Consider the following 24,676-nt stretch of genomic DNA (forward strand, 5'->3'; position numbering starts at 1 on the left):
TGTTCTGGGAAAAACTATCGTTATGTGGAAAGATGATGGGTTGTGGCTAGAAAATTTTCGTATGTCAAAGGGAACATTCGATTTCATTTGCAACAAGATCAATGACACTCTTTTGCGTGAAGATACAAATTTCAGAAAGGCTATCCTGTGCCAAAAGAGTGGGAATTTGTTTTGGAACAGGCCAATGAAGATTTGCGTTCTTTAGCTTGGCGTTTTGGTATAGGAAAAAGTACAGCCTGTGAAATCGTGAACGAGCTTTGCCAAGCTCTTGTTGACGTGTTACTGGGTCTTGTTATCAAATGGCCAAAGGGCGATAGACTGCAGAGTATCGTTGATGCCTTTCTAACGACATGGGGCTTCCCTCAATGCGCTGGGCCATTGATGGCACTCATATTCAAATTGTAGCACCTTCAAATTCTGCACAAGATTACTACAATGGAAAAGGATTCTACTCTATTGTTCTCCAAGCTGTTGTTGATCATCAATACAGGTACCAAAACGTACTGCTTTTGTCAAGGTTGACTTAATAAGTTTTTGCCTCCCTGTTATGCAACTGACATTTTTCACCTTCTAACGATTTTTAGATCCCATGGAGGATTTTAACAGTCACTGATGTAAAATAGGTTTCTTATTAATTTAGAATTCTTATTAATGTGTTTCAACCAGTTGAGTAAGTAAGTTACACAAAGTGAATTAAATTACACACACTTAAAAAGTAAAAAAATATATAATTAAAAAATTTTGAAGATTCACTGACATTTGCATAAAGTGGCTAGGTCGAGTCCATGATGCAAGAGTTTTGTCAAACTCAGGAGTGTTTGCAAAAGCTGAAGCAGGAAAACTTTTTCCAGATGTAAGTTTTCTGTTCTTATAATGAAAAGCTTATCTTAGGTCAGAGGCAAATTTTACTGCATTTTTGATAATAGCCACTAGAAAATTCATGGTCTTGACATACTCTAGGGAGGAAAAGAGATATGTGGTTGCAATGTACCATTCATGCTTATTGGTGATCCAGCATATCCACTGTACCATGGTTGATGAAGAGGCATCCTAACGATGGCAATCTCAGTCCTGCTCAAAAGAAATTTAATTACTACATAAGTTGAGCAAGGCAAGTCATGGAGTGTGCATTTGGCCGTTTAAAAAACAGATTCAGATGCCAATTTAACAAGAATTATACAAATTTAGATCATTTGCCTATGAAAATTGCAGCATGTTGTGTTGTACACAATATTTGTGAGAGTAGAGCTGACAAACTTTTTGCAGATTATGTTGAACTTATTCCTGATGATAAAATTTCAGAATTTGTTTTACAGAATACAGATGCAAGTGCACAGCAAATTAGAAATTCTTTAACTGAGTTTTTGATAACACAATAAGCTGATGATAGCTAAATTACTCATGTTCTTAAATTAAATCAAAGTTTGTAATATGTTTGTTGACTTTCAGCATCATGGTGAACATTGTAGAATGGTTGTTGCACAGGCTGAGACCTCATTGCTATAGCATTTGCAAGAAGTGAAATTGACTCCTTATAAACATTAAGCTCTTCCTTTCGCAACTCTCGCTCTTTTTCTGCTTCTTTTTTCATTTCAGACAAAAACATTTCATCGGACTCCTTGAGATATTTGTTATGCTCTTTCATTGCATTCTCGAATGCCACTTGCATGCTAGAGGGCTTTGCCTTTCCCCTTGGTATTCTTTTCCTTGGCACTGATTTGTTTTCACCTTGAGATGGTAGGGATTCCTCATTTGCTTCACTAGGTAACTTTCCATCTGCGTTACTGACATCTACATAACATATCTCATAAATGTTACGACATAATAAAACAAAATATAGTACACACATGCAATGCTCTACTATTCACCTGCTTCAATGTAATAGCAATATGGGCAAACAAGTCTGTCATCATAAGCGTATACTGCAGTGCTGTTTCCAACATGGGCTCCTGCTGTCCTAAGCTCCACAAACTCATCGCACTGAGGACATTTTTTTTCAATGATTCTCCCGTGTCCGTATTTTCTTGTAAGCTCGTCTGCTATGAAACGCCAAACCAATATTTTCTTTTGCAAAAAAACCACTCGATATCAACTCATTCACGATAACTTACCATCATCATCATGCACGTTAATGCTTTTTATTTCAGCATCAGCTGATGAACACGTTGATTCATCAGATGTATCGATGACGTTTTTAGACCCCTTGCTTCTGGTCTATCACCCAAGAAATTGTCCATAGCGTTAAAGAATTTAGGTTTCTTGCCTCTCCCAGCTCCTGATCGTGATAATGTGTCTTTGAAATTTTTGTATTCAGATTTCATATGCTTAAATTTAGTTCTACATTGCGTCCAATCACGATCTATTCCATTTTTTTCCATTATAATGCTGATTTTTTTATAAATATCAGCGTTTTTGTGGGTACCTTTCAACTTTTGTTGAACTTCTTCTGTACCGTACGCTGAAGAGGGCTAAACAGTCTTTTCTGACCAAACCTCTCGTTTTGCGCCATTTTCCAAGCTTTTTTCTCTGTTTTGATTTTAAATTTTGAGGAAAAATGTCTGCGTTTTGGTGGAAACGGCATGAGAGCGAAACTGTTCTATCGAAATAAGCTCACTTACGTTCACATATAAACCGGATCGATCTCAGATCGATCTCAGACCACCTTTCGAAGCGAGCTGACTGAGATCGATCTCAAATTTTAGCGAAGGTTCACACTTAGCTCGCTTTACATTAGATCGATCTCAGATCGATCTAAACGACCAGTGTGAACAGGCCCTTTGATTAGACAAAGCCGAAATAGTTCCACTGATTTCCTGCTCAGGGCAAATTCTTGTTTATCATTGATGTATTTGCATGCAAAGAACTTTTTTGTACTATTTCAACAACGGCTAACATGTTTGTTGTATGTTTGCTTTTTCTTAAAAACACCCTTTTTATGATGCCTATTTTTGAAGAGCATGCGAGGACCAGTTTTATATTAATATACATTTACATTACTTCTGTATGGAGTTGTGCACTTTGAAATAATGTTGATGGAATCTTTGATAGTTTTAACATTTCTGTACATTTCATGACGTTTTCAATGTAATTTTTTCGTGTTATATTTATTTATACACAGCTGCATAAATTTCATAATTATTCCAGTACAACGTTTAAATAATTGTGATATTCACTCATATATAAAGATTTTAGATGTTTTGTTATTTTCACATAACGCAAAAATGTCTTCGAAAGGATAATTAGCCTTTATTATAAGTGTTGGGTAGTTTGCGCCCCAAATAAAAATAATTCTTGTGTGTTGCCTAATGGTAATATAAATTAGTTGCATAATGAAAAAGACCTTATCAAAACATAAACTTCCGCACGAAAATAAGCTGAAAATAATAGCTCATGCAAATTCACCAGAGTTCCTTTCGGTTATAGCATCTTTGATGGTCACAACAACAAAGCCAATATCGCATTTTAATTAACGTCACAAACGATGGGTGGTCACCCTCTTAAAGTTTGGTATAGACAAAGAAAGTCAAGACCATTTTAGGTTTGGACTAGCGGGCTCTCCATCAAAACATATATCCTTTCTGTTACAAAGTAAAGAATACAAGAAGCTAATTTTGGTAAAAGTTTCATACATTACAGATCTCTAACTGAAAATAGGAAAAGATATACCCCCAAGGCCCAAAGGTTGGTGAAAGTGTTCCTTATTCTCTCGATAATACACGTGTCATTATAAACATGCCATGAGAAAATAGAATCGGCATTCATTTATTTAAGTTCAAAGCTTACTGCCATATTATTATACTCAAGATCATCTAACACCAAATAAAAAAGACAAAAGTTGTGTACAAAAAACCAGCAAGGGTAGCTAATTTGGTTAAAATTGTGACAGGAAGTTTATTCGATTAGACTAAGCCTGAATGCTTCTACTGATTTCGTCAGGGCGAACTCTCACTTATCATTGATGTATTTGTACGGAATCATCTCTTTTTATAATAATTCCAAATGTGACTTGTATAATTTATTGCTTATTTCATGTTTGCTCAATTTTTCTCCAAAAGAAATGAAATAACATCTCTAACGTGTTCTTCATAAAATGTTTCAAAGTAGCTATAACCTTCTTAAATTCGACTTCCATGTCACAAATTAATCTTTCCACCAGCGATCGAAGCGTTGGCGTTTGTATTTGTGCGTTTTGCGTCGCTGTAAGGCAGGCATCATTTTGAGGATGAGGATCATTTAGTGAAAGTAAACTCGCAAAAGCAATTGGTATACAACGCTCAATTTTACTTTTACAGTGCTCTAAGCCAAGATGGTCGTTTCATAATAACGATTGTTGTGTTGCCTGAATAAATTTTGAAGCGTATGTAGAAATTCTGTGAGTTTTTCATGAGATTCATAGCCAAAGGATGCCGCCATCTTGTTAATTGTCATCGGCACGGCTTTCTATTTTATCCATGGCATCTCTAGCATGGAGTCATGAACCCATGCACTGTCGCACATGCATGAACCATGAGTCAAGCACGTGAATTGCAAACCGCTGACCACAAATACAGACAAACATCCGATTCATATTCGTCTCGTCTTTTGTATCCATTTGATGATAAACGTATTCGTCTTGCATGTTGTTATATTTGTCTCGTGTGTTGTATTGTTTTTCTTAATTACTGGTATGTATGTTTGGATTGCCAGTATAACTTTTTTGACCGCATGTATACGCGTTTAAAGTAATCGTTTATACAACTGGATACACAATATATTCTTCTCGATGGAATTTGACATGTACAGCTTGCCATAGAATACACTTATTGTAATTCTAATACGACACATAAATCTCGATACATTTTTGGCAGGTTTGGCTTGCCATAGAGAGAGAAAATTGCTTTTATTAAAACGAGATATGAGTCTGGGCATGTTGCCAACTGATTTTGGAACTTCGAACCACTTGTGTCCTCGTATAAAGTTATCAAAGTGATCGATATGTACACAGTAAATTATCGTTTCTTTTAATTTATGACAGTTCAGTTTGCCAAACATTTGAACTGAATTCGGTCGCTATTTTGTCATTTGTCAACATTGCGTCATCACTGTCTTTTAATAATAACAAATGTTGCATGCTGTCAAAGTAAAGAGAAATGCAAGGCTCTTTATTCCCCAAAGATACTATTGAAATATTAAAACTTATCTTATTTATGAAATTTAAAAATGCAAAACTTTAAAAACTCTATTGCATTATATGCTGAAATTTACATTAGTTATTTATACTTAGTTAACAATGTGAGAATCTTTACCAGTTACGACACACTGTGGAATTTGAATTAAGATGATGCAAAAAAACAAGCAGAAATTGACTGAAATTAGAGCATCACAAATCTCAACTTTTAGGAGAAAAAAAAATAAAAAATTGCCATTTAAAAGGTTGCTTTCCCCCTCGAAACTTTTCAAAATGCAGTGATGACGCAGTGTTGACAAATGACCAAATAGCGACCGAAATCAGTTCAATTGTTTAGGCACATTTGGCAGTCATAAATCGAAAGAAACGTGAGTTTACTGTGTACGTACCGATCGCTTTGTTAACTTTATACAAGGACACAATCGAAGTCAAAATCAGTTGGCAACATGCCCAGACTCATGAAACTCCTTGGTAATTGCCTTGTAAACCATTCTTTGTAAGCCTGTCTAAAAATAACGCATCTTAACTAGCCGTTTGCATGAAATTTGTGAAAAATTGGGAATTAGTACGATGTCGTACGAATTTGTTTTGAATATACACGGTTTTTGCATAATTACACATTCCTTGTTTCAAAGATTCCGGCTTTTCTCATCCCTTGTTTTCGCATTCCCCGTTTCCTTCCTCGTTCCCTTCTAAGATTTCTCATTCCTTGTTTTAAAGATATACATAAAATAATTTTTGTTTGTTGCAAACCGGTTAAGTTAAGTTGAAATGACTTAGCTATTATCAAACCATTAACTTCCGCCGCAATATAAGTAAAAACTAGCTTATTCTGGTTTTCTCCCAATATTGAACGTTTTGATCACATTTTGTTTTTATTTAAGTCTCTAACAGCCAATTTATCAAAGATAGCTAGATTATCGTTATAATCATTCGCAAATTCAGTAGTCGGAATTTTCAGTAGCCAATATCATATTTAAATTAAGGTCATGAACAACGATGTGGCCACAATTGTCAAACTTAACTATATGTTCGAGACCTTTCTTGGCTTTGAGTCACGAATGCTCCATTGAAGCATTTATGCTTTTTTTTACAAAGAAAAGAAAAAAGCCAATATTTGGTAGAAGATATCATTCATTAGAGTCTCTAGCAGAAAATAAGAAAAGAATAACGCTTGGTGAACGTGTTCCTTATTTTTTAGATAATACACGTGTTATTATAAACATAGAATAGGTAAAATACAATCATTTTCAATTATTCATGTTAAAAGATTACAAGCATAGCAAAGATCATGTAAGACCAAAAGATACCGCAGACAAAATGTAATGTGCAAAAAAGTAGCTAAAGATAATTAAAGCTATAATTTTTGATTAGACAAAGCCGAAATAGTTCCACTGATTTCCTGCTCAGGGCAAATTCTTGCTTATCATTGATGTATTTGCATGCAAAGAACTATTTTGTACTATTTCAACAACGGCTAACATGTTTGTTGTATGTTTGCTTTTCTTAAAACACCCATTTCACGAATCTATAATGTCAGCAACTCCCCTTCGGTAATAATCCCAAAGTGTCAATCACGTGAAATGCACGCGATCCGCAACAACAAAAACAAAATAAAAACAAATGTTCATCACACTCCCGATATTGATCATATTGATCAATTTATTTCCACGAGTTTACTATTTGACTGTCGCATTAGGTCTCCAATCACGGCTGCAGTCCTTCGTTGTCGGGTTTTCAAAGAGTTGTCGTCTTTAGACTCAATTCCACTAGTGGTTTTGGGAACCACGGTATTTGCTGGAGGCATATTCAACTCAAGTGGTATCAGTTGTTCTATTGGACGACGTATTTCTGACGATCGAGCCTTTGTAGTACTCGCAACACAGACCATTGCTGTTCGAACAACACCATCCTTGCAAACTATGAGCTCTGTAACTCTTGCCAATTTCCACAAAATTCAAGGGTAAAGATCATCTTTTAACACAGCAGCATCACTGACAGCTATCTTCTCCTTTTGTGCTCCATGAAGTAAGCGTGAAGTCTCTCTGACACTTAAAAGATATTCCGTTCTCCAACGATTAATAAATTGATCTAACAAACGTTTCTGATGTTTCGCCTTTCTGGTTAGAGTTCGATTCGTACTGATGATTTCAAATTGTTGATCACTAGCCGTAAGAGTAAGTTGCCGTCCGTAAATTAATTGAGATGGAGTCAGAGGGTAGGAAAGTCCTTCTTGGTCATCATAGATATATGTAAGTGGACGATTGTTAATGGTAGCCTCAATTTCTACCAAAATGGTTCTAAGCGCTTCAAAATCTATTGAAGAACGACCGAGAGTTTTTTTCAAACATCTCTTTGTACTTTGTATCATTCGTTCGTAGAATCCTCCTTGCCAAGGTGCCTTTTCAATGATAAATTCCCAATTGACACCCTTGGAAGCCAGTTCGCGTTGTATGTCAGTTGATCTCAGTATGTTAGCTTCCCTTGAGGCACTTTTGAAGGTCTTGGCATTGTCTGATATTAGTCTAAATGGCAAACCTCTTCGTGAGACAAACCTTCGGAAAGCTTGCAGAAACGATAGCACAGACAAATAACAAACAAGTTCAAGATGAACCACTCGAGTTACGGCACAAGTGAACAAATAGATAAATACCTTATCCATTTCTTGATTGTTAGTAGCGTATAATTGGCCTGCAAAGTCAATACCGGTGTTTGAAAAGGGAGGCACTTTCCTTACTCGACTTGATGGCAAACACGCTTCCTTTGAATTTCTTGCATTTGATACCACTACGCGCAACGCCCTTGATGCACTCTCGACCACGCAAGATCCAGTATTTTCTCGAACGCAATTCAGAGTTTCTCTAATTCCTTCGTGATGTACTATATTGTGACAGTCGCGTATAATTAATTTCGAAAAGGCATGCTAAAGGGGCGAAAAAAAATCGGCTGTTTTGCACTATCAAGTAACGTAGAGTGGTCAATTCGACCTTCACACCGAATAATCTGATTATAATCTAATCATCCTGATTTTGGAATATATTCCCCCTTCCAAAGTAAATTCACTTCATATCTCCTTTCATCCTCCAGATATTGTACATTCTTCAGAAACTCTTGATGATGTTATTCGCTGAATTCTTTGATTCCCAATGATTCGATCGCCCAAAACCGTTTCAAGCACTCATGTAATTTGGGTTCTCTCTTGTCAAACGGAACTTCTTTTGAAAAATAGTAATCTTCGATGATTAAATTAACGTTTGACAATTTCGAATTAATTTCACCATATTTCGTCTGTTCAGTGATAATCCAGCCAAATTTACTATTAATCGCAACAGGACCACGTTCACTCCTTATAATGTCGCCTGTCATGATATTGAAATAATAATCTGCTCCAATTAGAATGTCGATGTTGCTGTCCGTCAGTCGTCCAGAAAGGATATTGGTATCGAAAAGCTGCAACTCCATCAGATGAAGATAATTAATAAATGGAAGTCCGTCGCGAAGCGAGGATGACGTCAGTGGCGCCTCATATGTGAGCGTAGCCCGAAGTCCGATGCGCAGATTCTTCCACACACCGGGCAGGCTACGGCAGCAGCAGGGTTTGCTCTCCTGTCCTTCCTGGCCTGGCATTTGGCATCAAGTTGCTCAAGTCGACAGTCCTCGAAGGCCTTGACCCCGTACAGTGTAGACTGCCTCCAGGCAGTACGGGTGGCAGCCAGTCCTTCCCAACCATCGACGGGGATGTTGCAGGCCCTCAGGGACTGCTTCAGGGAGTCTTTGTAGCGCTTGATCTGGCCTCCCTGCTTTCTTTGCCGCTGGCCATTCAGAACAGAAGAGCTGCTTGGGAAGACGGCTGTCTTCCATACGCATCACGTGGCTTGACCATCTTAACTGGAACTGCATGATCAAGGCCTCGATACATGGCAGGGCGGCACAGCGAAGGACCTCTTGGTTGGTCACACGGTCCTCCCAGTGGATACCCAGGAGTCTGCGCAAACAGCGGAGATGAAACTGGTCCAGTTTTTTGATGTGGCGGCGGTAGCAGGTCCACGTTTCACAGCCGTATAGGAGCGATGTCAGTACCACAGCTCTGTAGACTGTGACTTTCGTTTTCTGCGTGATGCCCAGCTCGTGCCACACTCTTGTCCAAAGGCGTCCAGAGCCGCTGCTAGCCTTTGCCAGTTGACAGGAAATTTCCCTGTCCAGGGTCCCAGACGAGGAGAGGCAACTACCTAGGTAGGTGAAGTCCTCAATATTCTTCAGCTGGGCACCGTCAATCTCAATGACTGGTTCTGGCTTGCTAGCACCAGGGGCTGCTTGGTACATGACCTCAGTATTTTTGATGCTGATTGTCAGACCAAAGGCTTTAGCAGCGGTGGAAAAACAATGTGCCAGATTTGTAAGTATTCTTCAGAGTTGGCGCCAAGCGCACAGTCGTCAGCAAAGAGGAAGTCGCGGACCACGGCTTCACGCACTTTGGTCTTGGCCTTCGGACGACGTAGATCGAAAAAACGTCCATCTGTCCTGTATCTGATCCTGATGCCGGCGCTGGTTTGGGTTAGTGCAACTGACAGCATCTCAGCGAACAGCAGGCTGAAGAGTGTGGGAGCCAGGACGCAGCCCTGCTTGACTCCGTTGGTGACAGGAAAGGGCTCGGAGACATCCCCATTTTCGACCACCCTGGTAATCATGCCATCATGGAAAGACCGAATGGCTCTGACGAACTTGGGGGCAGCCTAGTTTAGACAGGATGGGCCAGAGGCCGGGTCTGCTGACGGTGTCGAAGGCCTTGGTCAAGTCAATGAAGAGCAGGTAGAGGTCTTGATTCTGCTCGATGCACTTTTCCTGCAGTTGCCTGACTGCAAACACCATGTCCACTGTACCTCTATTCTGCCTGAAGCCACACTGGCTCTCTGAGACCAGACGCTGTCCACTAGGTGTTCGGTAATCCTGTTCAGCAGGACACGTGCCAGGATTTTCCCTGCAATGCTGAGGAGGGAGATGCCTCTGTGATTGTCGCAAGCAGCCTTCTCGCCCTTGTTCTTATACAGGTGTATGATGTTGGCGTCTTTGAAGTCTTGAGGCAGCTCTCCTTTCTCCCAAAGTTTTGAAACAGACTGATCAGCCGGTCAACGATAGCCTCACCTCCCACCTTGTAGATTTCAGGAGGGATTCCGTCTGGCACTGGAGCTTTACCAGTCGGAAGCTGGCTGATGGCCTTCAGTATCTCCTCTCTCGTTGGTATCTCATCGAGGGTGGGAATCAGAGGTCGCTGTGGCAGGTCTTGGAGTGTCTGCTCGTCAATGGAAGATGGCTTGTTCAGTAGCTGGCTGAAGTGGGCGGTCCAACGCTCAAGGATAAGCGCCTTGTCTGTTAGCAATTTCCCATTAGCCGCTCGAACTGGGGTCATGGTGCTGGGGGAAGGTCCATAAACTGACTTCAGGCCGCTGAAGAAAAGCTTTGTGGCGTGTTGATCTGCATAGCTCTGAAGTTCTTCTGCTTTTGCCTCCCACCAAGCATCCTTCATCTGTCTGATCTCGATCTGGGCCTCATTTCTCAGCTTCTTGAAGTGTTCGTGCTTAGGCACTGAGGACTTGTCACTCAGCCAGGATGCATGGGCTGCTCTTTTCCTTGCCAGGAGGTCAAGAATCTCCTGGTTGTTGTCGTCAAACCAGTCTTGATGCTTTTTCTTGGGGTGCCCAAGGACCGTTTCGGCAGTGCTGTAGACTGTGTTTCTGAATATTGCCCACTCTGAGTCGGGACTGCCTTCAGCATGTACTGCCTGTTGCAGGTTCTGGGAAAGGGCGTCACTGAGAGCTTGTTGAACTTGCGGGCTGTTCAGCTTGATCACATCAAGCTTTTTCTTCACGCTGCTGGGTTGTTTCCTGTGCTTGTCTGCAATCCTGAAGGATGCTTTGCAACGCAGCATAACATGATCTGACCAGCAGTCTGCTTCTCTCATTGCTCGGGTTACCAGGATGTCGCTGATGTCAATGCGTCTCGTGATGACGATGTCAATCAAGTGCCAATGTTTAGAGCGGGGGTGCATCCAGGTTGCTTTGTGGGTCTCTGGCTGTTCGAAGAGCGTGTTGGTGATGGTCAGCTCTTCCTCGGAGCACAGAGTCAGCAGAAGGAGTCCGTTGGAGTTCACATTTCCCATGCCGTGGGGACCCATTGCGGATGGCCATGCAGTGTTGTCTATCCCAACGCGGGCGTTGAAGTCGCCTAACAGGAGCACCTTGTCCTCTCCCGGAGTTGCGTGGAGGGTGTCGCTGATAAGCTGATAGAAAGCTTCCTTCTCCTCATCATCATACATCATCGTTGGGGCGTAGGCTCTGATGACTATCAGGTGGGTGTTGCCAGCTAGCGGGATGCGAAGGGTCATGAGTCTATCGCTGATTCCCTTCGGGAGTGTTTCAAGCTTGCTAACAAGAGCTGTACGGATGGCAAAGCCCACGCCAGCCTCTCTAGGCTCGTCCTTCCCCTTGCCGCTCCAGTAAAACGTGTATCCAGCACCAACTTCTGTCAGGTCACCTGTTTCCGCAAGTCTGGTCTCGCTCAAGGCAGCGATGTCGATGTTATATCGCGACTGTTCGTGGCCAACAATTGCTGTCATGCGTTCTGGTCTCTTGCTGTTCTTGGTGTCCATCAAAGTTCTTATATTCCATGCTACAAACTGCATAGTTTTCCGTGCTTTTCTGTCGGAGTTTCGTTTGTTGTTTTGGTTTCGACCACGTGATTGGATGCCCAGCCAGCTGCGGTATGCTGGCAGGGAGTGAGGAGGCAAGCTTTGTTTGGGTCACCTTTTCTAGACCCCTCCCCAAGGGGGGGAGCAGTGCTATCCCTAAATAGGGCTGCTCCGTCACCAAGGTTGCTACCGGACTCCGCCCTTGCCTCAGTGGGAGAAGAACGACCGAATATACGCCTTGGCCGCCTGAGTGCATGTTTGTGGCTAGCAGCTCCCAGCACCATCCTGTGCCTGCCACCGTCACCACTTGCCCATCGCCCCAGGGCTTCGTTTCAGTGTGTGGGGTGTGGCGTACTGATTCCTGAGCATGTAGTATGGAAGTTTTGTGCTGCCCAAACTCCAAGACTCCCCTCTCGGCCTAGACGATGTAGTCCAAAGGAACACATAGTGTTACAGTTTGGAATCGCTTTGGCTGCAGGAGCTGCCAGAAAGATGACAGGGTATTTCAGCAGACTGCCTTAGGTGCCCCACTCCGGATTCTGTCAGGTTTACTCCTTAGCCTTTTCTTTTCCCGAAGATGCCCACAAGGCAGTGAGACCATTTATCCATGGGTGGAGCATGGCTGCTGGATGGTCTGGCGTACGTTGACCCAGGGTCTTCACGCTCCAAAGACTCCAGCACGTCTGGACACTTCATGGGTTTGAAGCAGGTTTCCTTCCGCTACACTTGGTCTGTGAGTCACTCCTGTAGAACCTACTCCCTGGCCGTTGGCTGCCTGTCGCTGCTCGTCCGCCCAGTGGTGCAGTGTAAACACCACCCCCTCACATGGTTTAGCCCGCCTGCTGAGATGGTGTACCGGGGCATGGCGCTTGGAGCCACATGTGAGAGATTTAGGGATAAGTGGTGACCAGTGATGCCCGTCCACCCTACCAGGTAGAGTGCAGCATCCAGACACCAAAGGTACTACCCCTCCTCCGAGCCCCTATACCCCAGATGAAGATAATGATTGAGATCAATTGTCGTTGTTAATAGAGAGCAAATATTTGGGAAGCAAAGAACTGTTATGATTCGATTTCCATTCTTTCCTTTCAGGGACAAATGAACCAAGTCGCATTTTTGCTTTGTAAAATGTTGGTTGCCAAAGGTATTTAAGTTAACAACTTCCTTTCTGATGGGAACTAGTCCAAGCCGGTTTTTTAATGAACTCGTAACGTAAGTGCGCTGGCTACCGCTGTCCAAAAGCACGCGAACAGGTACAGAAATGGAACCATTCCCACCATTGGCATATGTGATATTGCAGAAAAACTTGATTATGCGTTTTTTCCGTATTCGTCGTTAAGTAATTATCTGCATCAATAATAGTAGCTGTGTGAACGTTGTTTCCTTCCTTGGTTTCTGGTCGGTTGTTTTCAGTGGGGGAAAGTTTGGGATCATTTGCATTCTTTTGTTGAGGAGGCGTGAAACTTGACTTAATCACTTCACAAATCGATTGATGACGAGCCCCATGACAACGTCTACATTTCTTCTTTGACTCGCAAGTTTTACTGAGATGCCCGATTCGCAGGCATACAAGACAACGATTGTCTCTCCTCAATATACTCTTGCGATCATTCACATGAATTACTCTATCACACGATGCCGAAAAGTATGGCTCTACAATAAACACATTGAATGTGTTTACCTGAAGTATTTTGAGTCGAAAAGACATTCACCGTAGGTATTCTGGGTGTTTAGTGCTGACCTCCAGAACTTTTTCCATGCTGTGGTTGTGGACTTGATTCCTTCACTTATCTCCCGTGCCACGATCTCAATTTTTATTGTAATCAACAACTCATAAATTCTCCCGACGATTTTCGGGAAATTTGTAGACGAACGTCACTAGGTAATTTAGGCCCGGTTCAAACGTCACATTTTACATGCGCCGAATAAATTCTGAGTTTTAGTCGACTAAAATAGTTTTATGCGTAGTTTGATTCAGACGTCGAATTTAATAGTCGCACTTATTATAGTTATGCTTCCACTTTTTCATAGTTTATTCATTTTCTTGTACTAATTTCCTAAAATGGCGAACAGGAAAATGTTGAGTTTATGCATTTCAAATATGATTTGTGTTAATAGGAAAAGACGAATATTGATGCATGTAACAGCAAATAAACTATTAGAAACGAGACGGCAGCTTCTGCAAATTTCCCATGTTTTTCTACCGTTAATTGGTCAAAAAATGTCTTCATACGTAGCCCTCGTTATCGATCATGTCGAAGACAAGATAGAAATTCCGGCAGGTGGAAGAAAGTTTGGAGTATTTATTCTGATCTTCGATTCAAAAAAACATTTCGTGTATCTCGAGGAAACTTTCCTTGTACATATAAATTTTTTGCACTTTAAACAAGTGTATTTTGTTAAACTTGTGCACGAAATACAAGGGCCATTACCATCACTCGCTGCCGCCATGTTTTTACAACTTTGCGCATGGCACTTAGAATGGAAATAATTGATTTTTGCTTAGAAATATCTTAAAATAAATTATACATTAAACTCAGCTCATGTAAAATGCGACGTTTGAATCAACATCGAATTTTCGTCGAATATTCGACAACGTCGAATTTAATTGATTCAAACGTCGCATTTTACATGCACATAATTCTCGCATTTGATTCGGCGCATGTAAAATGCGACGTTTGAACTGGGCCTTAGTCATGATAATCAGGTTAAGCATACTACCATATTGTTCAGAAGAAACGCTAGGACTCGATAATCCTCGTACATGAACGCTTACTTTATCGTATATGTATCTTACTTGGTTAGTTCTACCGTTGGCACAAGCTTGAATCTTTAAAATTTTATGCATGTGAGCTGCTATGGTTTGCTAGGTTTTCCCAAAGTGATCATTCAAGATTTCTACAGCAGAGTCGTAATTTGCATTAGTTAATGTTAGACCTTTAATGGCCCTCGCTGCGTTTCTCTCGAGAAGTGATTTCAGATAGTTGAATTTGTTTACCTTCGCAATGTTTGGATTACTGTGAATCGCAGAATCATACAGATCCCAAAATGAACTCCACTCCGTAACCTTACCACCATATTTAGGAAGCTTTGGCATATTTGACTTAAAATGAACCGTCGTCGTACTGTGGTCACTCGTTACATTTCCTTCGTTTACAATTTCAATCATCGCTAGACTACTTGAACCTTTGATTAAACAATAGTTTTCTGTCGCATTTGCCAATATTTCGTTAGAATTCTCGATACTTTCGTTTTGGCTATGGTTTGACATGTTCGTCAAATTCGAGTTCGATATGGTATCGTTGACATTCGTATCAACGATACTGTCATTCTTCGCGCATTTAATATACCTTTCGATTTTTTGTTTCATACTCATTACTCTATCAGAAATTTCAGCCGAGTCCTCGACTTCACCTTGTATTTCATTAACATCACACGCGTTCAGTATTTCTTCATCGAGTTCACTTAATATTTTTAGTTTACTTTCGAGTTGTTGTGCGATGATTTCGCTACGTTCTACAAGATCATCATGTGGTGGCTGTGATAACAATTCAACTGACTCTTTCTCGAGTTTTGTACACACTCCGCAATGTCCTCTTCTAGCACGAAGCCTTTCCAGTTTTTCCTTCTCTTCAGTCGACATTTTCGTAAAAAGCGAAATATGAGCGACTATATTTCGTTAATGCCGCCCCAAGTTGTGCGCTATGTCATGCACGTTGCACGATAAAATCGTTAGTTTTATTCTCGAGCACATAATTTTGAAATTTACGTTTGTTTAAATTATTTATTCTTGAAATTTCATTGTACAACAAAGTCGTCCAAAAGAAAACTACTTCACTATTCAATAACAACATCTCGAATCTTTAATGTCAACAACTCCCCCCTTCTGTAATAATCCCAAAGTGTCAATCACGTGAAATGCACGCAATCCACAACAAAAAAAACAACAAAAAAAAACAAGTGTTCATCACAGCCTGTCTTGTGAAGCCTTCTACCAAAGTTTTTCTGCTTTACTTATCTCCTAACTTCCTAACTCCGTAAAAGTTAAATCTTCATGTTTCCCTCTGATCCTAGCGATCAAATTCCTGACAAATCGTGTGACCCATGCCGTTACCCGAAATAACTTCTCAACCATACTGTACCTCTCTATAGAGATCACGTTCTGAATACCTATTTCTTCGTTAGTATCTACTATTAACAGTGCCGTTCGCTTTTCTTCTTCTTTATTCTCATCAGTTACGCCTACCTCTGATTGCGGCCATTCTCTTTCTATGCTACTCAGCCACCTTGGTCCTGTCCACCAAATTAATTACTCTTGTAGCTTCGACGCAAACACTCCCCTCCTTCCTAAATCAGCGGGATTTTCCATTCCTGGACAATGTCCCCACTTCTCCTTTTGTGTTATTGCTAAGATTTCATTTACTCTATGTCTAACAGTTTCCACTCTCCGCGATTCTGAATCCAATATAATGCTGTAATACTATCTAACCAGTACCTTGCCTCTATTTTCCCTACTTTGCCTACTAAAGCTTTCCGCACAGATTCCATTAACTTTGCTAACATCAGCGTGGACGCTAGTTCAAAGCGCGGTATAGTAAGTTTCTTCAGCGGCGCAACTCTAGTTTTTGCTGTTAACAATTTCACAAAGACTCCAACACTCGTGCGACAAACAAAATATACTAGCGCGCAATACCCTTTCTCGTTTGCATCACCAAACCCGTGAAGTTCACAAGATTGAATTTTGGCCTTCACACCACTATAGATGCATCCACTTAGCTTAATATTCTTAACACGGTTTAGATCTTCAATGCTTTTTGTGTATAGACTGGCGTGTTTGCCGCTTATGTGGCAATCCCAATCAATCAATTAATCTTTTCTATGCACAACTGCTGAAACAAGATTTTTCATCAAGACTATTACGCAGCTAATTAATCCTAACGGATCAAATATCTTTCTTAGTGCGCTCAGCAGGTTTTGTTTAGTAGGCTTTTTTTCACCCAAGTCTCCTACAAACTTTAGTACGTCAAACATGAACAGGTCATTGTCGTAATCCCAGCCTATACCTAAAATCTTTGCGTAATCATCGTTATTTTGGATTCCCAAACTCCATTGTGAGAATGTTTCATCGTCTGGATCTGACGCCTGCACGACATTGTTCTCGCATTCACGCTCTTCTATATGCGCTCGCACGTTTGCGTCATTTGTCATCCATTTCCTTAACTTAAACCAGCCTTGAGACATTCTAAATTTCGCCTTTTCATATAAATCGATCGTTTCGTGTGCGCTTTTGCCCTCCGAAATTAAGTCATCAACGTGAAATCTTTCATTCAATTTTTGAGCAAGCACTGGATGTGATTCTGCAAATTGGCGAGGTATTTAATCCAAACACTACTCTGCAAAACCTGTAAACAACAGCCTCTAAATTAGCATAAGTCGCATCTATAACCCACAGAAATCTTAAACAGTCCCTGTCTGCTTTGTCTACTTCTACGTTCAAAAACTCTTTCTCTATGTCTCCTACCAAGGCCACTCTGTTCTCCCTAAATCTAATAAATATATCAAACAACAACGGTGTTAATGATGGTCCTACATGAAGACAGACATTCAAAGAAGTCCCTTTCTTACCCTCCTTAGATGATGGATCATACATTATTCTTAGCTTAGTTGTTTTGGCTTCTTTACGTATTAACGCTTGATGGGGAAGATAATGAACATTCATTCCCGGTTCTGACTCGTCAACCCTTTCAATGACACCCATTTTTAGTTGGTAGGACACCCATTTACCTGCTCTGTCTTTTCTGCGCTTACACTCTTTTTTCAGTCTTCTCTTCGTTCTTTTTTTTCCTTTGTCACATATAGACACATAATGACCTTCAATGACATACAATACACTTAGTACGTGCACGAAGATCTTTTGCTAAATGACCTTTTTTTAGACAAACAAAACATCTTTTGAACTTACCAAGAAGTTGCATACTTTCTGTCCACCCGGTTACCTTCTTGCACTCTTCGTGTTTGTGGTCCCCACAGCAGAAATCACAAAACAATCGGTTGTTGCGGCTGGCAAACAATCCGCTAACTGTTCTTGGTTTCCATCGTCTTCTTCGTTGATCTTCGTCCTTCTCCCTAACTGATAATTTGTGGCATTCCCGGAGCTCCATTTCGACTTGCAACGCGTCGATAAAATCTTTCATGCCCCACTCTAAATACTCTCTTCCCAAGGTAATTGTCAGTTTTAATGAGTCCGGTATTTTTGTTAGAAGATTGTACACGACTATCTCGCAATACGTCTTCTCCTTTACATCGAGTGCCTCAAGTCCTTGATAATTCGTTTCCACGGCATCAAAGAACTTGCGCAGCCTCGTCGTATTATTCTCGTTGTACACAGGCTTTACATTCATCAAATCATTCACATGTGCCCTTTGCACAATCAATTTGTTCCCTTATCTCCGTTCTAGCATTTTCAGGGCTTCTGCATAGTTGATCGAAGTCAAGGCAAAACACGAAATTGCTGACTTGGCCGGCTCGTCCACCAGTGCCCTCAGATAGGTGAATTTGTCGACCTAAGACAACCCGTCGTTGTTGTGAATTGAACTTTCAAAAGAATCCCAGAGCTCACGCTAATCTTGTCTTTTGCCCGAGAATTTTTCTCACCAATTTGGGCAGCTTTACTCTGCAGCGTGCTCCACTGGATACCGTACTTGCCGATGTGTTGAAAAGTTCCTCATTTCGCTTGTTTGTATCTATCGTGCTCAGGGCTTCGTTGATTTCAGCCAGCGCGGCCAAAACATTGCAACTGCATTCCGATGAGCTGTGAATATCTGCCGCAATCTCTTCATCTTTTTCTAACAAGCTCTGAATCTCATCGTCCAACTTCGAAATTGTATCTAATTTCTGTGCGAGAACAAGCCGCATTTTTTCCAGTTCGACTTTCCTTAACGGCGCAATATCGTTTACCATACTTCTCGCCTTGTTCACAACTTTTGTGGAGTACGATTTGTGCCCACTCCTTGACAGTCGCTTTCTTCTCAGCTCTGACATCGTGAGCAACCCATTTATATGTTCTTCTTGAATACTGCTACTAGATCCCGCTGGAAGGACCACGTTTCGCACAATCAGTGTGAAGTGCTGGTTCACTGTTCTCAAACTTCACTCGAACGATGGGACTGTATTTTGACAATTATACTTAACACTTTGGTATGATACTTACAGCGGTTGTGCACGATTTTTACGTCACGGAGTACCAAGCGTTGATTCTTCGCAATACGGAATAATTTAATTGATCTCGTTAAGATTACGGACAACAGTCAATCCTTAAACTGCGTTTTCGAACTTTATTGCCTTCTGCAATACGACTGCTAATTTATCAAATTTGTATGGCCATTTCATACACCACTAACGTCGACTTTTTCTAACTCCAAACCAACGCTTGCAAGCTATATTTAGGTATAATTATACATAAATATGAAATACATAAATACGAAAATGGTTTTAGGCGTTTACATATGACTTACAACTTTGCCATTTCGTTTCTACCTACATCCTACCGCAATGACGCATTGCGGTGAGGAAGCGCTCTTTTAACATGACTAAAGTCTTTTACATCAATTTAGTAAGATCAGTTATATCTTATGATCTATAATAAGACACAGTCACTCGCTACATAATTTGACATTAAAATTTACAACATAAGCTTCGTGAAATTCTGCTGCATGCTACTTGACGTTGGGTGATGTCTTTTTCAAAACTTTTTTCTCTTGTGTGATACAATTAGATTTTGTTTTTGAATTCCATATTTCGTAAGATTGAGTTGCCTATTAAAACGTAACACATAGGTCAACCGTAAGGTGAAGTGAAAGGAAAACGCTTCGTAATGTTTATTTAAGAAATCTTGAATCAATGCAAAAACATCACAACATGATGCATGGGCGTAGAAAGATCGTAAATTGTGGAGAATATTCATACAAGCATAACATGCCGTATTTTAAATTCATTGTTTTCTACAGATTATAACATGCATATATGAATATGTGCTTCCTCCACGTCCCCCGCTCAATTATCGTTTTTCGTACTCCTGTACGAGTATACACATACCCGAGAGAAAATATAATACATTTAATTTTTCCCATAAAATGCTAAGAGTTGTGTATAGTAAGCTTGCTCCTTACATTATGTAACAATACAATTGTAAATACATAAACAAAAACCAAAATTATAAGCTTTTCTCTGTTTTGATAACAATTAGAATATATTCTGAAAATGATTTAAATTCCGTGAAACGAAATAATTTGCCACGTATCAACGCAAATTATAAATTGCGCAAGTGAATTTGGCTGCCAAATGTTTTGAGGAGGCTACATTCAGTTAGGAAGTAGGGAACTATTGACATTATGAATGCGCATATTGTGTTCATGTCGAGTGGATTTTTTTACATAAACGCCCGTCCAGGTTGACTTTATTGAAGACATTTTTGTTTTTCCTTCGGTAAATCTTTTTAAGAATTTGTGAGGATGTTTATTCCAACAAAAAATATAACATACGCAAAATAGAGCAACTCCCTGAGTTCTAATTAAACAAACTATCTGATTTTTACGGAGATAAAATTCTCATTCGGAGTTTCATCTCCGTATCTCTGACTAAACGTTTTCCATTATCTTGTATAGTTTGCCGTCTCTTTCTTTCAGGCCTTAAGACTTGCACTTCTCTCAATTATGCTCAAATTACGATTTCTTGTAACTCGTGTCGAATTGGGCATTATATTCTAATGATATTTGTACTTTTCTTATTGCTGTTTGTATTGCGCAAATAGAAAGTTTTAGTTTAGCATTTGCGGCAAACGGCAATCCAAATTATCCGTTTGCCATTGAAGTTTGTTGCTTAGAAAACATCGAATTTAACACGTTAATTTGAATTTGTATTTTACAATTTGCATTGTCAGGAGCTGTATCATGTTTTATTAAAACTCCGTTGATAGCTTAATTGGCATATTCAGATTTATACTCACTTAAAATAATTACATTGCGTCACAAAAGTCACTTTGTTGTAATAGAAATATACTAAAAAGCACGCGGGGCTTTACTTACAACAAAAAGGCCTCCTGCTTTTAAAACATGAACTGTTAACCGCAATGCAAATGGCAAAGCCGTCATCACGCCTCCACGAAAATTTGAGTTCTTATGATTTTTAATTTTTCGCAGCCAAAATAATTTGATAGCCAATCAGATTTTTTAGTGGTTTTTGATTTTTGCATGCACGTTTGTCTGCCGTACTTTTTAAAATGGTGGACGTTGGGAGTTTTTTGCTTAAGAAATGATCAAATTTCCATATCATCGCTCAAATATGCTTTACAGAAGTTTGAAAAAGCAATTGCTTGGACGAAATACGAAGCAAACGATGCTTATGGAAGCATATTATATGTCGTAAATACTAAGCTCTCTCACGAGCAGATGAAATTCTTCTTTTCATTACCGTTACAACATACAAACGACGTACAAAAAACCACTGTTGTGTTTGCTTTGTCGCTATGGTCGTCTTTGCTGCAATGGGAATCATAACACGTTATTCCGAAGTAGTAAAGTAGTTACTGTTTGATTCAGCCAGTTTGCATTGATTTTTTGCATTTTTTAAGTTAATTGTTACACGCAGAAAGCAAATATACACAGTCGCACGAAATTTTTCAACTCGAAAATTATCGCTTTGGGCGCCAAAATTTGCAAGTGGAAAACCGGCTTAATCAGTCTGAAAAAAGCGTATACATAGAGAGCAAAAGTTCTCGATTCTGATTGGTTAAGAGCATGGCAGTCTTTGAAAAACTCATTCGTGTATGTTTATGCCAAATTGCACTCAAAACCACGCTATTACATAAACAAAGAGCAAATTGTTTGATATTTAACCCAATACCAGTAGCCTGAGGCACAATTACGTAAAATTAATTATGAGGCCAACGCAGAGTCCTAGCTACCTTTGTAAAAGAATTTATTATTGTAGAGCACACGTACATGAATATCCTTCCTCCTTCAGTGCTCTAGCTGGTTATACGCAACAGCGAAAGAACACAATTGTACACTTTATTTAATTACAAAACAACACTTATTAGACACATCTGATTATCAGATGTGTCTACTAAAATTAATTTATATCTTAATGCAATATAGTCATTTAGGCACAAAATAGATTATTGTATGAAGTATATACAATGCGACTTTGTACCTAGAGCTATAGGTAACGCCAGCAGTAGCGTCGTAGCCAGCCGAACGTTGTACTCTCGCTATGCAAATATTTTAGTGCTCACTGACTATGAAAACAGTAGATTTTTAAAGAAATGAATAATGGTAATCTTTCAAAATTTTCATAGCGGAAGTAAATCTGCAAACTGGCTACGATACTGAACGCCAATGCTAGCGTCTTGTTTTGAATTCAAAGTAATGTGACGATTTAATACTTATTTTTAAGAATACAAATGGAAAAGTGTCTTGAATACATACCATGGAGCAGTTTTAACTGGTTTGGAAGAGTAATATTGATTTTCTTTGGTACAGCTGGCATCTTTGTTTCTAGTATTTCACTAATTTTATATTTTGATAGTTCATTTAATTGTCATAATGAGATCATATCAAAGACGAAAGAAAGCTCTTTTTTAAAGAGCATTGAATCAAGATGTTTCAGACAATACAAAGATGGTTTAACTTTTAAGTATGTTGTTTTTCTTATGGTAGTTTTAAATTTTGGCATTGTCTTATTTTGGAGTATCGTCTATGGATATTATGTAAAGCGTCGAGTTGAACATAATGATAATGACAGTCCAAAAGAAAACAGTAACGAGCAAAGTGAGCCTCTACTTGGGGAATATAGCGAAGGAACTCATCAATCTGACAACGTTGCATTTAATTTTTCTTTATTTTACATATACATCGTTCATTTGATGATTCGCCTCATCATATTGTCTGTCTTCATTGGATTACTTTTCTATGCCAAGTTTCCAATCAAATACTCTTGTAAAAGACGTCCAACTATGAAAGAAATTTCCTTGTTACATCAAACCATTTCTACCATTGATTGTGAAAATCCCAATGCTGATAAAAGTGAAATCGTCATTAATGCTGTTTTATCTGTCGATTTCTTTGTAATAACACTAACAATTTCAGAGCTGTGTTACTTGACGTATAAGGCTTTGACTGATAAGTATTTTAAAAAAGAGGATGAATTTTTTACAGTTTACTTGAATTTTGTACTGCTTCAAAAACCTAAAAAATGGTTGGAGGAAAATATAAACGATCTTTACTCAAACAGTGTGTTTGTAATACACGACAACTTTGGTGATGAGTTCAAAGAGTGGCGAAATCTTGATAATATTTATGTCAACGTCATACTACAAGCAGAGAGACAGGTAAAGAATGCTTACCCAGAAACTTTTAATCGGCATGAAATCTTTCATTCTTACCTCGAAATGAGGAATGATGCAAAAAAACTAACAAGAGTAACTGAGATTTTTAAGCCAATCCTCGGTGAGCAGAGCACGTCGTATCCAAGCTCTATTTTAGTCATTGGAAGGCCGGGTATTGGTAAAACTATGCTGACTAAAAAACTTATATACGAATGGAAAAATAATCGAGACGAATTTTGGCAAGATAAACTTGTTATTTTAGTGAAATGTCGTGATCTTGAAACTCGCGACAATACTCTCGAAGAAATGTTAAAGCGGTGTGATGGACTAAAAGATAAACATTATTCTCAAGTTTACGAATTCATGATCACTTATCCAAAACAAACTGTCATTATAATCGACGGACTCGATGAATTATTTTTAAATCGTTCAGAGCTCCATAAAACAAAGAACCCTGTATTTAAACTAATAAAAAAGTTAGTTGAAGGTGAAACGCTGTCTGATGCCATTGTTCTAGTAACATCACGACCCACAGCTGAAGATGCATATGGATGTTTAAAGTTTGACAGGACTGTGGAAATCTTGGGCTTTTTCGAAGATCAGATTAAAGAATATGTTGACAAGTTTTGCAATAAAGACGAGAATACAGCCAAAAGTATTTATGAGCACATTGATTCTTCTCTTGAACTTAAAAGTTTGTGTTATATTCCTGTGAATAGCTACATTGTTTGTCTGACCCTAAAAGAGTGCTTGACATGTAAGGCTGAAGATATTCCAAAGACCATCACTGAGTTATATAACAGAGCAATCAAAGTCTTGCTATGGAAGCATCATCCACTTTGCACGTCAGGTGAAATACCAAGAGAAAATGATTATCTTATAATTCCTTTGCCGCCGAAGCTTAAGAAAGATATAGACAAAATAAAAGATATTGCAGTTCGTGGAATTAAAGAAGGAAATTTGATTTTTGAAAAAAGAAGTAATAGTGCTTTTCATGAGGTAGCAAATTGTGGTATATTTCACCGTATACCAGATGCATCACGCTTACAGTACTGTTTCCTACATTTGACCATTCAAGAGTTTCTTGCTGCGCAATGTATTGTAGACGAATGGAGCAAAATTCCACAATTTTTGGATAATAATGCGTCTGATCCTAAATGGCATTTGGTGATACAGTTTGTTGCTGGTTTAATTGGAGACATGAAGAAATCTGGCAGCATAAGAGATACTAAAACAATAGAAGATGTTGAAGAACGGTAGGGTATTTATTTTCGTTTCTAGTGAAGTTTAGGTTATTGTCTTCGATGAGTTTTGTTTACACTGTTCTTAGTCCTGCTGAACAGGAAGCGCAGGAACACTAACTACGTTTACTACATAGGCACAGAGTTGTTGCTGGATTGTTATAAAAAATCGCAGCAGTTTTATATAAAGCTGGCACATA

At 39.4% G+C, this 24,676-nt stretch overlaps 2 protein-coding genes across 2 annotated transcripts in view; both read left to right on the forward strand.

The window, feature by feature from the left end:
- The first annotated feature begins 244 nt into the window (after positions 1 to 244).
- On the forward strand, positions 245 to 1,430 carry LOC124435837 (protein ALP1-like). The gene is made up of 3 exons (XM_046985789.1): positions 245 to 490; positions 748 to 853; positions 961 to 1,430. Exons 1-3 carry the CDS (start codon positions 351 to 353, stop codon positions 1,036 to 1,038), a joined length of 324 nt encoding a protein of 107 aa, XP_046841745.1. The 5' UTR covers positions 245 to 350; the 3' UTR covers positions 1,039 to 1,430.
- A 2,174-nt stretch (positions 1,431 to 3,604) lies between these two features.
- LOC124435833 (NACHT, LRR and PYD domains-containing protein 12-like) overlaps positions 3,605 to 24,676 on the forward strand; it is a 29,772-nt gene continuing 8,700 nt past the window's right edge. Inside the window, exons 1-2 of the mRNA XM_046985784.1 lie at positions 3,605 to 3,681; positions 22,305 to 24,491. Coding sequence (XP_046841740.1) covers positions 22,312 to 24,491 — 2,180 coding nt within the window. The 5' untranslated portion in view covers positions 3,605 to 3,681; positions 22,305 to 22,311. The remainder of the gene's footprint in view (positions 3,682 to 22,304; positions 24,492 to 24,676) is intronic.

The sequence above is a fragment of the Xenia sp. Carnegie-2017 genome, unplaced genomic scaffold (genome assembly GCF_021976095.1).
Source record: "Xenia sp. Carnegie-2017 unplaced genomic scaffold, XeniaSp_v1 HiC_scaffold_16, whole genome shotgun sequence".
NCBI classification, from domain to species: domain Eukaryota; kingdom Metazoa; phylum Cnidaria; class Anthozoa; order Malacalcyonacea; family Xeniidae; genus Xenia; species Xenia sp. Carnegie-2017.

What these genes read in the sequence shown, in the direction of transcription:
- LOC124435837 (XM_046985789.1), top strand. Translation starts at nt 351, where the DNA reads ATGGGGCTTCCCTCAATGCGCTGGGCCATTGATGGCACTCATATTCAA. An exon ending in GTTGTTGATCATCAATACAG is followed by an intron (nt 491 to 747) that starts GTACCAAAACGT and finishes AAAATTTTGAAG; the next exon opens with ATTCACTGACATTTGCATAA. An exon ending in CAGGAAAACTTTTTCCAGAT is followed by an intron (nt 854 to 960) that starts GTAAGTTTTCTG and finishes GACATACTCTAG; the next exon opens with GGAGGAAAAGAGATATGTGG.